At 64.3% G+C, this 12,380-nt stretch overlaps 2 protein-coding genes across 2 annotated transcripts; one reads left to right on the top strand and one right to left on the bottom strand.

Moving 5' to 3' along the window:
* Positions 1-3,697: 3,697 nt before the first annotated feature.
* Positions 3,698-5,810, bottom strand: LOC121487102. Its single transcript, XM_041748545.1, has 3 exons — positions 4,658-5,810; positions 4,202-4,266; positions 3,698-4,002 (listed from the first exon to the last, which is right to left on the bottom strand). Exons 1-3 carry the CDS (start codon positions 5,047-5,049, stop codon positions 3,698-3,700), a joined length of 762 nt encoding a protein of 253 aa, XP_041604479.1. The 5' UTR covers positions 5,050-5,810.
* A 1,051-nt stretch (positions 5,811-6,861) lies between these two features.
* PRSS22 (serine protease 22) lies at positions 6,862-11,842 on the top strand. Its single transcript, XM_041750318.1, is given in 5 exon segments — positions 6,862-8,185; positions 8,415-8,586; positions 8,667-8,944; positions 10,028-10,185; positions 10,745-11,842. Coding segments are annotated over 5 exon segments (1,488 nt in total). The 5' UTR covers positions 6,862-7,518; the 3' UTR covers positions 10,958-11,842.
* The last annotated feature ends 538 nt before the right edge of the window (positions 11,843-12,380 follow it).

Here is a 12,380-nt window from a genome sequence, read left to right as displayed (position 1 = left end):
GTTAATTTATTGAGAGAGGCAGGCAGGCAGAGGGAAAAGCAGGCCCCACGCAGGGAGCCCAACACGGGACTCGATCCCGGGTCTCCAGGATCATGCCTTGGGTTGAAGGCGGCGCTAAACCGCTGCGCCACCAGGGCTGCCCAACATACAGTAACTTTAATAAATGTATAAGCTGACAGTTTTTTCACCAAAAGGTAAAATCACTTTTCTGAGGTCATCTCAGATTTTATTTATCAGTTAAGGAGGGACCCAGTAAGATTTTACATATAACCTGTTCTTTTTTTTTTTTTTAAGATTTTATTTATTTATTCATGAGAAACACAGGCAGAGGGAGAAGCAGGCGCCCTGCAAGGAGCCGGAGGCGGAACTAGATCCCGGGATCATGCCCTGAACCAAAGGCAGACGGTCAACCGCTGAGCCACTCAGGTGCCCCCATACAACCTGTTCAAAAGAGAGTGCAAAGCACCACACATTTATACTCAGGCAAGGATTGCTGGAATGAATTTGTCAACTGATGGAAACCGGCAGAGCTGTCAAGACACCGGGAACAACTGGTTGCATTGGTGGGACGTAACTTATTTTTCTAGAGACAAGAAATATTTGCATTGGGGGACACCTGGGTGGCTCAGTGGTTGAGCATCTGCCTTCAGCCCAGGATGTGATCCCAGGGTCCTGGGATCGAGTCCCACATCAGGCTCCCGGCCTGCTTCTCCCTCAGCCTGTGTCTCTGCCTCTCTCTCTCTCATAAATAAATAAATACAAATCTTAAAAAAAAAAAAATTATTTGCATTACTGTCATTTTTCTGCCAATTTAGTTTTGTCCCTACAGACTGTAAATAGCCTAATCAGACAGAAAGGCACACACCCCATGGGATCCGATCATCTCTGGGGACACCAGCGCTGCCAGCAGGGACCTTTTGTTACCGTGTTTGCCCAGAGCACATCTGTACTTGTGCCCACGGTGCTGAGTAGAAGAGTCACGGACGGGAAGCCGTAAAAGGTGCCGCCTATGAAGATGGGGTTAGGGCCTTCCAGGTGGAGGAGCGTGTGCGGAAGTCCCGGAGGGCAGAGGGCTTCGAGAACAGGGGTGGGGGGTTGGGGGGGGCCACGCATCCTCCTGTGCTTGGACCCTGGAGCAGCCGAGCCAGGAAGGGGTGGCAGGGAATGTGGGGCCTGAGAGGAGTCGAGCCCCTTCCAAGCACACTGCCCCGCCCCCCCCCCCTACAGTGTCACAGGAGGAAGCGTCCTGATGGAACTTGGTCGAACCCCCCTGGTTGCCTTTGGCCGGTCCCGGCACAGCTGATGAGCTGAGAGCCCAGGAGAAGGACTTGGAGGCCCCGCTGGTGGCTGGAGCCCCCGTGCCCTGCTGAAGGATCCTGTTGCCAGTACTGCGGGCGGGTGGGGGGGGGTGCCCGGGCCACTTGCCTGCGCCCCAGTGGCAGGCTCCACAGACCCGTGGCTGCTCAGGCCCTTGTGGTTCCTGTGACTGATGGCAAGATGCACCCCAGCAACAGCCATCAGCAAACTGCAAAAACAAAAAACCCCAATTTTATTACAAGTGCTGTAGGGGACACAGTACGCCCAAGGGCCACCCAGTGAGGTCGCAAGGAGGCGGGAGGAGTGCCGGCCTTGGCTCTGCCTCTATTAGGGTCCAGGGAAGGCTGGCCTCTCCTAGCCTCACTCTTTACTGGTGAGTTTAAGCAGCGGGAATTAGGGCACGGGAAGGGGGGAGTAGGGTCCTTGGAGGGTCCAGGTCTCTAGCTCAGCCAGGGCTTTTGGCAAGGGATCAGCCTGGCCCCTTGTCCAGTTGTTAACTAGTAGCTTGTCGAGCAGCTGGCGGTTATGTTTATTACAGAAGGACGTCTTTGACGTGGACGCCTCTGATCTGTGATCCAAAGCTCGGTGTCAGGACTCCTGCTACCCCCTGCCTGACTCAGCTTCTAAATCCCCTGGAATTGCCCGGGGGGCAGGGGTTTCTTGTTTGAAGAGGCAACTCTAGGACAGCTCCAGGACAGAGGCCGGTCACCAGCGGTCACCAGCAAGACCAAGCCTCCAGGGGACGGGAAGGGGCTGGAATTCATCATCATCACGCCCACAGGATGAGGCCTCCATGGAAATCCCTGAAGTATGGGGTTCAGGGAGCTTCCAGATTGGTGCTGGGAACACGGCACATCCCAACTCTGCGACACGATAGCTCCTGCGTTCGGGTCCTCCCTGACCTTGCCCATATGCCCCTTCATCCAGCTCTTCACCTGTACCCTTTATTATAAAATAAATTGATAAACATCAGCGTGCCTTGAGTTCCGTGAGCCATTCTATTCTAACAAATAATTGAACCTGAGGAGGGGGTCCTAGGAACCCCAGACTTGTAGCCAAGTCAGAAGTCTGGGTGACCTGAGGACCCACTCTCTGGGATTGGCACCTGAAGTTGGTGGGGGGGATCCTATGAGGCTGAGCCTTCACCCTGTGGGGTGTGTGCCAAGTCCTGTTGGCGTCCACAGAAAATTGGAGAACTGCTCGGTGAGCAAAATCCCATACGTGTGGCGTCAAAGTATTTTGTACACAGAGAAAGAAGTGTTTCCTTTGCAGTTGGGTATGGGTGAGGAGACCCGATGAGTCAGGGGTGACTCGCCTTAGGCCTGGAGCACTTGGGTAGATGGAAATGCCATTTTCTGAGATGGAGGTGTCAGAGTTCGAGGGGATATCAAGGTCCCCTAGTTGAAGATGCCCGTCTGGCATCCAAGTTCTCAGCACCCAGATGGGCTGTGATCGTGGAAGTGGGCGCCTCCCCCGACTCCACAACGGACGGGTGCCCCAGAACCGTCCATCTCAGCTGGAGAAACCCCGCTGACTTCACCCAGAAGTCATCCGTGAGCAGCAACCAGCAGTGACCCGGTGCCCTGCAGGGGTGAGGGGGAGGAGGAACGTGGTTGGAGGTGGCTCTCCACCCTGCAGAGGACCAGCTCCCCCTCGCAGGCATGACTACACAGGCCACCGGGGGGGCTAGGTCACGTCTCAGGAGGGCACCCTGAAGGAAGGCGGGGGCCTGCAGCTCCCAGCTCTGAGGGCTCCCCGCGGGCGCTGGACCAGGGCCCTCGTTGTGCACCTGCCTGCAGGCAGGCTGCTCCCGTGCAACGTTCACTTCCTGCCATGAGCCCTTGGCTGACTTCTGACCTCAAGACTTAGGTCCTTCCCTCTCTCCTGGGTCTGTGAGTCAGCGGCATGTCACCAAGCCGGCGCTGGGTCCCCAGCGAGTTGGGACCGCCAGCTTGCCCGTTGCCCTCTGCCCTTGTTCCCCGCTGGCTCCTCTGGGCCCGGCCCTGTCCGGCCTAAGGCTCCCCGCTCCTGGTCGTGGACAAGCGATTTTATGTATTTATTCATGAGAGACAGAGACAGAGGCAGAGATACAGGCAGACGGAGAAGCAGGCTCCCTGCGGGGAGCCCAAGTGAGACTCGATCCCAGGACCCCGGGATCACGACCTGAGCCAAGGCAGATGCTCAACTGCTGAGCCCCCCAGGTGCCCCCAAGAGTCACATAATTAATACCTGGACCCTGGAAGTCCCACATTCTAAGAGGCAACTGGGGTTGCCACTTAGACAACTGGGACTGGGAACCCCAAGACCAGACAAAGGAAGGCCGAGCATTGGGGTGCTCAGCCCCCATCTTACGCGGGTGTCACAAGGACCAGCAGTAAGGTCAGGAAATCTTTGTTCCCCAGAAATTTAGGCATGGGGGGAGCGGGGCTGGAGAGCGGGAAGATGGGGAAGGGGTTGGGGGAGCCCCGAGCACCCGGGCACCGCGCCGGGTGGAAGGGGGCAGCGCAGAGCTCTGCGGCCGGTCGGGGCAGAACCGAGGCTGGGGGTGCGGCCCGTGCAGGGTGGGGGCCTTGAGTGGGACCTGGGACGGGGCTGGGGCTGCATGGACTCTGGTCTCCAAGCGGCGGGAGGCCCCGGGTGACAGGTGGGTTCCCAGGAGCGTGGGTCCACGAGGGGAGGTCATCCCTGCCGGCGAGAGCCACGGGCCGTGTCCCCAAGGCCACCTGCCGGGACCATCGGCCCCCGCAGGATGTTGCCCACGGATGGGGCGGCCCCGTGTTGCTCAGTTGGTGGGCAGCTCCAGCCCAGGACACGCAGGCGGGGACCAGCCCTCCTCACAGCTGGGTAAACTGAGGCCCGGCCTGGAGGAAGACACTCTGCCCACCTGCCCCGGAGCGTCCGAGCTTCACAGTCACGAGGGGGCGCGTCTGGTTTTTCTCCCCATTGTTTCTGTTGCAGTAAAACAGACACAATTTACCATGTTAAGCGCCACTGGTGCGCACACTGCGCCCTCGGCTCCCCGGGACGGGCCCCGCGCCCGCCCTTGGGTCCTGCCTCCGTCCCGCCCCCGTGGCTTGGTGACTCCAGCAACTTGGGCCCTCCTGGGCTGCAACTCCGCACGGCCGCGGTGTCCTCAGGCTCCCCCGCCCGGTGCCCCCCTTTGCACGGCCAGCTGCTCCAGGCGGCTTGCGCGGCGGCCACGCCCTGGGCCACCCAGTCACCCGTGCACGGTGGCGCTTCATAGTTGGGTGGACGGAGCGGACCGCCCTGCGTGTCCCCACCCCGAGTGGCGTGGCCCTGGGAGCCACTGCTCGGCCGGCAGCCCCAGCAGCCCGCACACCTCGCTGCAGTCACGGAGGTCCTGAGACGGCGCCAGGGCCACGCGGCCGCGGGGGTGACCAGGTGGGCAGCCGTCCGTCCGTCCGTCCTTCCGTGCGGCGCCCAGGCCGCCAGCTGCCGTCGCTCCGCAATCTGCTGTTGACGGATGCTGAATCTGCGGGGTCCCCGCTCTGGGAGCCGAGGACACGCGCCACCGTCTTCACTGGCTGAAGGACTTCTTGGCACCTGCCAGGTCCTGCCCCTTGCGGCCGCCTGCCGGGCCACCCCATCTTGGGGACGGCGACGTCTCCACACACATGCCCGCCCCTCGGGGCATCCGGGCAGTGACCCCGGGCCACGGCAGTCGGGGCCGCTCCTCGCAGCCTCTAGGCTCCGCCTGGTGGACTTGCCCATTCAGCAGAGCCCGCTGACCCCAAGGCGCTGGGTACCCACCTGCATGCCCAGCCTCCCGGCTCCCTACACTGTCCCTCCCCGCGGGGGGCCGCAGCTCACAGCACCCTGGCCCCCAGGGTCTGTGCCCTCCTCCCAGGCTTCCCCATGCGCCCTCCTCCCATGACGCGTCACCACCATCACCCACCTGCCTCCCAGCCCCTGGGAGATGTGTGCCACCCCAGGATGGGACCTCTGTGCTACCCTCCCCCTGGCCCGGCGCCCGGTGCACAGCCTGCCATACAGCAGTTGCCCAACAAAAGCTTATCGAGTGAGCTGGGGCCACCAACCACCTTAGCTGCAGGAAGGGAGTGGGTTGGGGGCACCCGAGGCGAGCCGTGGAGCCCAGAGGTGCCCCAGGATCCCGAGCGGTGGGGGGAGCACCCGCGGAAGCCAGCCCTCACCTAGGCCTGGAGGGTGCGCTCCCCGGCAGGGGAATGGCGCCAGTGGGAGGTGTTCAGGGCTCCCGTACCCTCACATTGGCTTGTCTTGGGGTGTGATGGGGGCTCACCCTCAAGGCCTGATGCCAAGGCCTGGTTCTGGCTGCGGCTTAACCCCGCATTGTCCCCTGCCCTTCCGACTGACGCGGGGGCCAGTAAAACGCACCAGCAGTCCTCCCTGTACCGGCATCCCAGCCTCCCAGGCCAACCTCCCCGCCTCCCAGCCTTCCCGCCTCCCAGCCTTCCAGGCTCCCAGGCTCCCAGCCTCCCAGCCTCCCAGCCCCCTAGCCTCTCAGGCTCCCAGCTTCTCAGGCTCCCAGCCTCCCAGCCTCTCAGGCTCCCAGCTTCTCAGGCTCCCAGCCTCCCAGCCTCCCAGCCTCCCAGTCTCCCAGTCTCGGGAAGGTGGCTCTGTAGACTCCTGCCGCCTGCCTGCAGACCCTGCAGCCCGGAGCCAGGCCCCCAAACAGGCTGTGTGCAGAGCATGTTGGCCACGCTGGGGAGCTGCCTAATGGGGTGCCCTGAGGGTCTGCCTGGAGGCCCCCAGCCCCATGCCCCCTCTCTCCTGCCCCCTTGCTCCAGCCTCTGCAGCGCCCCCTCCACTTGCCCTCTGGGCCTCTGTGTCCACGTCCTGCTTTTCTAGGCCAGAGTCAGGTGCCTCCTTGGGCCCCTGAGGCCCCCAGCCCCCCGACACCTGGGACCTTGAGCGAAAACCATCCACCCCTGGACCCAGATCCCTCAGGGTCTACTGAGTCCCATCCAGTCACCTGCCTCCAGATTGGGGTTCAAATCCAGGCTCTGCCCCTCCCCCCAGCCCCCGCCAGCTCCACCCCTCCCCCAGGTCCTTTCCAGCTCCACCCCTCAGCCCTGACCCCTTTCCTCAGCAGCATAATGGGAACAGGAGGGAGCCTGAGGCTGGGATGTCCAGATGCAGGCACAAGGGACACTGCAAGTTGCTCCGTTGGTTTCTGGCCCCTTCCCAGCAGAAGGTTTGTTGCTCAAATGAACAAAAGCACAGAGATAAACCATATACCCCCAGTAGGATCGGTAGAGTCCGGTCTGTAGGGTTGGGTCTGGAGAAGAATTAGCCTGCCCTCCTGCAGGGGGGTAGGGGCGTCATGAGAGCAGGGGTCTGAGTCAGGGAATAACTCGTGGGGACCCCGGGTCACAAGGTCTCATCCCGCGCGCGCGCCCACACCGCCCACCCCGGCTCCCTGCTGCAGCGGAGCCCCACTGCCCTCTGACCCTCTGGTGGGCAGGGGCGGGGGGGGGGGGGGGTTAGAGGGGTAGGAGGGGGGGGCTGGGAGGGGGTGGGGCCCAGCCCTTCCCAGGCAGCCATGTCAGTGGCCACCTGGGCACCTGGCTGGCCCCGCCTGGGCTTCCCCGCAGTGCAGGTGAGGGGTGAGTTGTTCACCAAGTGACAGGACCCACAGGACAGGCGCCGCTGGGGGCCTGATTCACAGCTTTCTGGGAAGTGGGTTAACGGGATCCCAGAGCCCGGGGCTTGGTCAGGTGTCCAGGCTGAGTCACGGTGGCCCCCGGATGAGGGAGCCGTTACTGAGCCTCTGGGCAGCCCCTGTGCCCCCAAGGCCCTGGGTCCACACGCAGACCCCAGACCCTGGCCTTCAGCTGGGGCAGACCCAGGCCTGGGCCTTCCCCTGCCCCCCTAAACTGGGACCTTTCCAGTTGAGTCCCGGTCCTGCTCCACAGGGGATGGGACCTGGGCCCCCGGTTTAGCCCTGAGTCCACTGCTCCAGGGCAGAGGTGGGGGTCCTGGCTGGAGCCCTCAGTCCCCTTAGCGGCTCACTTCCTCCCGCAGTCCCACCCCTCCTGTGACCTACAGCCCCGGGTGGCAGGGACTGAGCCACTCACTCACTTGGGGGACTGGTCCAACAGCATTCCACCTCCAGGATAAAACCTGGGGGACCCAGGGAACTCTGCACACTCCCTCTCGGGCAGGCCTGCTCTCCCAGCTGTGCCTGCGCCCCCGCTGGCCATGGTGGTTTCCAGAGTACCCCCAGCCCCAGGTGGGGGCTGTCTCAGGATCGTCACCCCCTTGCTGCTTCTGGCTTCTGCAGGTGAGTCCTGACGACCCGCGGCCCATCCCCGTCCATACCCAGCGCCTTCCCTTGGCCTCCCACACCTGCCTGCCCCCCGGCCCTCAGCCCTGTCCCCTCCGGCCCTGTCCCCTCCCCTTCTGCGCTGGCTCGCTCCTCTCTGCCATGTCCAGTGGCTGCCAGCAGGGGACGACTCTGGGCAGAGGCCTGACCTTGTCCTTGTCCCTCCCAGCTCTTGGGTCCGCAGGCTTCCAGGCCTTGGGTGTGGGGTTGAGAGGGTCTCCCGGGCCACGGCCTCAGGTCTGGGGGGAGCACTCCAGAGGGTCGGGGTGGGCTCCCCGCCCCTGCCCTCCGTGCCAGGCACCCAGGAGCCAGTTCCTCCTCCAGCAGGCAGGTGGCACGGAGCGCAGGCACAGGTTGGACAGGAAGCTGGCGGGAGGGGAGGCCGCAGCTTCCAGCCTGACGTTTCCATCGCCCAGCCTGGGCTCCAGGAAATGCCCCACCCTGGACCTGGGGACCTGTCCCGGGCCCGGGGGGGCTCCCCTCCGCTGCCTGACCCTTCTTTCTCTCGGTCCCCAGCCGCCCTCCGTGCTGCGGAGATCGCCGGTGAGTGGGGTCCTGCGTGGTGGGAGGGGGCGCCTGTGTCCTCAGTCAGGGGAGCAGGTCACAAGGGCGCCAAGCAGGCAACTGCGGAGGCCTGCAGGGCAGAGCAGGGCCCGGGGCAGGGCAGCAGGGGGCGGAGGGCGCGGGAAGGCAGCGGGGGGAGGGCAGAGGCTGGAGGCCAGAAAGACACGGAAGAGCCCCGGGTGACGGAAGTGGGCCCCTCCTCCGCCAGCACCCCCAGCCTGTGGGAAGCCCCAGCAGCTGAACCGGATTGTAGGTGGCGAGGACAGCACCGACGCCCAGTGGCCCTGGGTCGTGAGCATCCAGAAGAACGACACCCACCACTGTGCGGGCTCCCTACTCAGCAGCCGCTGGGTAGTCACGGCTGCCCACTGCTTCAAGGGGTATGCTCGGCCTGACCCAGACCCCCCCCCCCGCCCCCTCCGGCCCAGGTCCTGGCTGACCCCCTTCCTCTTCCCGCCAGCAATCTGAACAAACCATCTGAGTACTCTGTGCTGCTGGGGGCCTGGCAGTTGGGGAACCCTGGCCCCAGGTCCCAGGAGGTGGGGATCGCCTGGGTGCTGTCCCACCCTGTGTACTCCTGGAGAGAGGGCTCCCGCGCCGACATCGCCCTAGTGCGCCTGGAGCACTCCGTCCGCTTCTCTGAGCGAATCCTGCCCATCTGCCTGCCTGACTCCTCCGTCCACCTCCTTCCGAACACGAGCTGCTGGATTGCGGGCTGGGGGAGCGTCCGCGATGGGGGTATAGCCTCTCCCCTCCCGGGTGCCCGGGGGTGGCTGGGGACGGAGGGTGGCCGACTCCCAGGGACACGGACACGGTGAGCAGCCAAGGGTAGCAGCCAGAGGCCTGCCACAAGGGAAAGGGCTGTCTTTGATGACAGAGACAAAAGGAAAATGAGCCGCAGCGCAGAGGCGTGAGGTCACCGAGCCCCGCCGCACAGTAGGCCCTTCCTACTCAAGAGGGGTCCGTGGTGACGGTCTGAGGAGCCGCGGCCAGACCAACCCGCTGTTCAGTGATGTAGGGAGCACCTGTGGGGCCAGGGCGACTCGGAACAGGAAGACAGCCTTGGGACTCCCAAGTGGGAACAGGCACCTGCTGGTGGCAGTGTGCCGTGATTGTAGGCGAAATTTCCAGAAGGAACCAAGTCTCCATAACTGGAAAATACAATTGTCAGATCAAGTCTGGAGGTTTGGAAAACACCATCTAGAGACACATGTCAGATAAAGTAAGAGGCAGGGCAGCAGAGCAGGTTGATAAGGGGCCGCGCTAAGAAGGAAAAGGATAAGAAAAATAGGACTTGAACCAGATTGTCCAAAAGAATGAAGAGAAATGACACCAGGTACCTGGGGTCCCACTGAGTCCAAGGGTGCAGGCAGCCTCCCCATAGTCATCCCACAGGGCTCCTTCAAGAACTGGAATTGCAGGCTGGGGAGGGTCCACCGACCAGCCCCAGGGGCTGCCACCTGCCTGGTGCGGGGCCTCCTTAGCCCTGGTCACGCCAACGCGGGTGATCAACTGAGCCCTGTTCCAGGCCCATGTGGGACAAAGTGGTCCCTGAGGCAGGACAAGCCGGGCCCAGTGGTTCGAACCATTTTGTAGGCCTCAGAAATCTCATTAAAGGTTCGGGGTCTTGGGGCGCACGCTCCTGTCTGGATTCAGAAGGTCCGGAGGTGGAGTCTTGGAATTTGGGGGGTTTCCACCGGTCTAGGAGAGCTGGACATAGGTCCCTCCGCCTTTGGGAACTGCCCCTGCGGGGAGCGGATGGGTCCATGAGGACAATAAGGAGAGGGCATCCCAAGTCCGACCCTCTGCTCCTACCCCCAGTGCCCCTGGCCCATCCCCAGACCCTGCAGAAGCTGGAGGTCCCCATCATTGACTCGGAAATCTGCAGCCGCCTGTACTGGCGAGGAGCCGGCCAGGAAGCCATCACCAAGGACATGCTGTGCGCTGGCTACCTGGAGGGGCAGCGAGATGCCTGTCTGGTGAGCACCCCACCTTCTTCCCACCTTCGTCCCCCTGAGCTCCACCGCTGCCCACCCCCCCAAATCAGCTGGGACCTGCAAGCCCCCCTAGATGCCTCCACGTGGCTTGGCCATCCATCCGTTGGGCCACACACCAAATGTCCGCTGGGCATCCTGGGTGTACCAGATCCCCTCTCTGGGCCTTCTCTTGAGGGGGCTCCTCGTCCTGGTCCCCAGCACCAGCTCCAGCACTGCGGTGGCGGACGGCAGGCAGGTGTAAGGTCAGTTCCTGGGCTTGGACGCTGTAGGTCCTGCTCACAATTCCTATCTGCTGCCCACGGGCGCTGGGCCAGGGGCTGTGAGCGAGGAGGTCCCCCACGGAGAGCTCCTCACCAGGGGGTACCCCCAAGGCCTGTCCGGCCCAGGCCCCCGGGGCCTGCTGGAGTTCCAGCACCTCCCTCCATGAGAGAAAAGCACCCGCCCGCCTGCCCCCCAGGGAGCCGCCTGCCACCTGCCCTGTCCTCCAGGCACTGTCCAGCCCTGGCCCACGTGGGCCCCTGACCTCCCCTCCTCCCCGCAGGGTGACTCCGGGGGCCCTCTCATGTGCCAGGTAGAGGGCACCTGGCTGCTGGCCGGCATCATCAGCTGGGGTGAGGGCTGTGCAGAGCGCGACCGGCCCGGCGTCTACATCAGCCTGGCGGCCCACCGCTCCTGGGTGATGAGGGTCGCACAGGGGGTGCAGCTCCGCGGGCACTCGCAGGGCAGGGGGTCCGCTGGGGGCGCCGCGCCCTAGGGACCTGGGGAGACTGGCGGCCCTCCCGCCACCGGATGCGCGCCTCCTGCCTCCGGGGGGCGCCCGTGTGCCACCGCCTCCGCCTCTGCTGCGAGGTCCCGGCCCCCATCCCGCCTGCGGGAGCGCCTGTGTGTGTGTGTGTGTGTGTGTGTGTGTGTGTGTATACGTGCTAATGATTTTTACTGTTATTTGTACCCCCGCCCGCATATCTTATTTATTCCTCCAATTTCAATAAATTATTTATTCCCCCCTTCCTGTTTCTCCAGGTTAGGGACACTGAGACTCCGGGGCACACGGGGTTAAAACGGGGGCGAGTGGGTATGAGTTTGTCTGGTGGCCCCGCCTGCGAGGTGTCCTGTGCACCTGCGGTTCAGCATTCCGCCCTGGCCCTGGCACTTCCTTCCTAGGCCACCCCCACCGGGAGGCCACCTAGAGGAGGCGGCAGGTGCAGCGGCCTGGGAGACCCGGCCTTGCCGGGGCGGGGGCGGGGAGGGGGTGCGGGGGGTGCGGGGCGGGCTGCAGGGCGGGTCCAGGTCCCAGAACCGGGCTAGCTAGGAGAAACCCGCCCCCACGAGAGCGCGGCGCCCCCTCCCTCCGCCCCCCCTCGGAAGCAGGTGTCCTGATTGGGCCTGGGGCAGCCGGGGCCTCTGCTCTGGGATGTGACTCAGGCTCCCTGCTGACTCTGAGTCGTCCTGTCCTGCCAAGGACGGGCGACGCCGCACGTGGGGATGGAGTCACCTGGCCTGCGTCCACAGCATGTGGGAGCCCTGCCAGCTAACAGCCCCCTCCCCAGGACTGCCCTGCCCCCCCTGCGGACCTGCTCCACACAACCCCCTATATATCCCAGCCCCTCCACGTCTGGGCCCCCTCCTAGCCCCCCCACGTCTGGGCCCCCTCCCAGCCCCCCCCACGTCTGGGCCCCCTCCCAGCCCCGCTCGGGCTCCCTGAACGCGGCGGGCTGGGGCGCAGAGGGCGGCTGTGGTCGTCGCAGGGGTCCGCGGAGCTGCGGGAGGCTCCCGGGAGAGCCTGGCTCTGAAGGAAAGTCCGCGAAGCCGCCGGGCGGTCACGCCAAGAGCCGCTTGCAAATGTCCAGGAGAAATTGTCCGCGTAGTGAGTTTCCGAGAAGGCAGGAGGGACGGGCCCGGGGCCGCCACGCCCCTCGGTGCCCCACGTCCGGGAGGTCCGCTCGCGAGGCTCGCACGCCCTCGTGTTCCGGCCGCATCAGCCCGCAGGCCCGGGGCGGTTTTACCAAAACACAAACAGCAAACTGGCCTCGGGCTCGCGGGGCACCAGCCCCGGCCCCGCCCCGACCCAGGGCAGGCCCCGACCCCGCCCCCGCCCCCGACCCCGCCCCGGCCCGACCGACCCGACCCGCCTCCTCCCTCTGCCCTCCAGGCTCAGCCCGGGTTCTGCCCTTGCTTCT

The sequence above is a fragment of the Vulpes lagopus genome, chromosome 3 (genome assembly GCF_018345385.1).
Source record: "Vulpes lagopus strain Blue_001 chromosome 3, ASM1834538v1, whole genome shotgun sequence".
Taxonomy (NCBI): Eukaryota; Metazoa; Chordata; class Mammalia; order Carnivora; family Canidae; genus Vulpes; species Vulpes lagopus.
This window is presented reverse-complemented; position numbering and strand designations above follow the sequence as displayed.

Bases quoted from the DNA above. Each gene is read 5' to 3' on its own strand.
- LOC121487102 (XM_041748545.1), bottom strand. From the start codon at position 5,049: ATGGGCAAGTCCACCAGGCGGAGCCTAGAGGCTGCGAGGAGCGGCCCC. The intron at 4,267-4,657 runs GTGTGCGGGCTG...TTACTGCAACAG, and splicing joins ACCTCCGTGACTGCAGCGAG to AAACAATGGGGAGAAAAACC. The intron at 4,003-4,201 runs GTGGGCAGAGTG...TCTCGCCGGCAG, and splicing joins GCTCGGACGCTCCGGGGCAG to GGATGACCTCCCCTCGTGGA.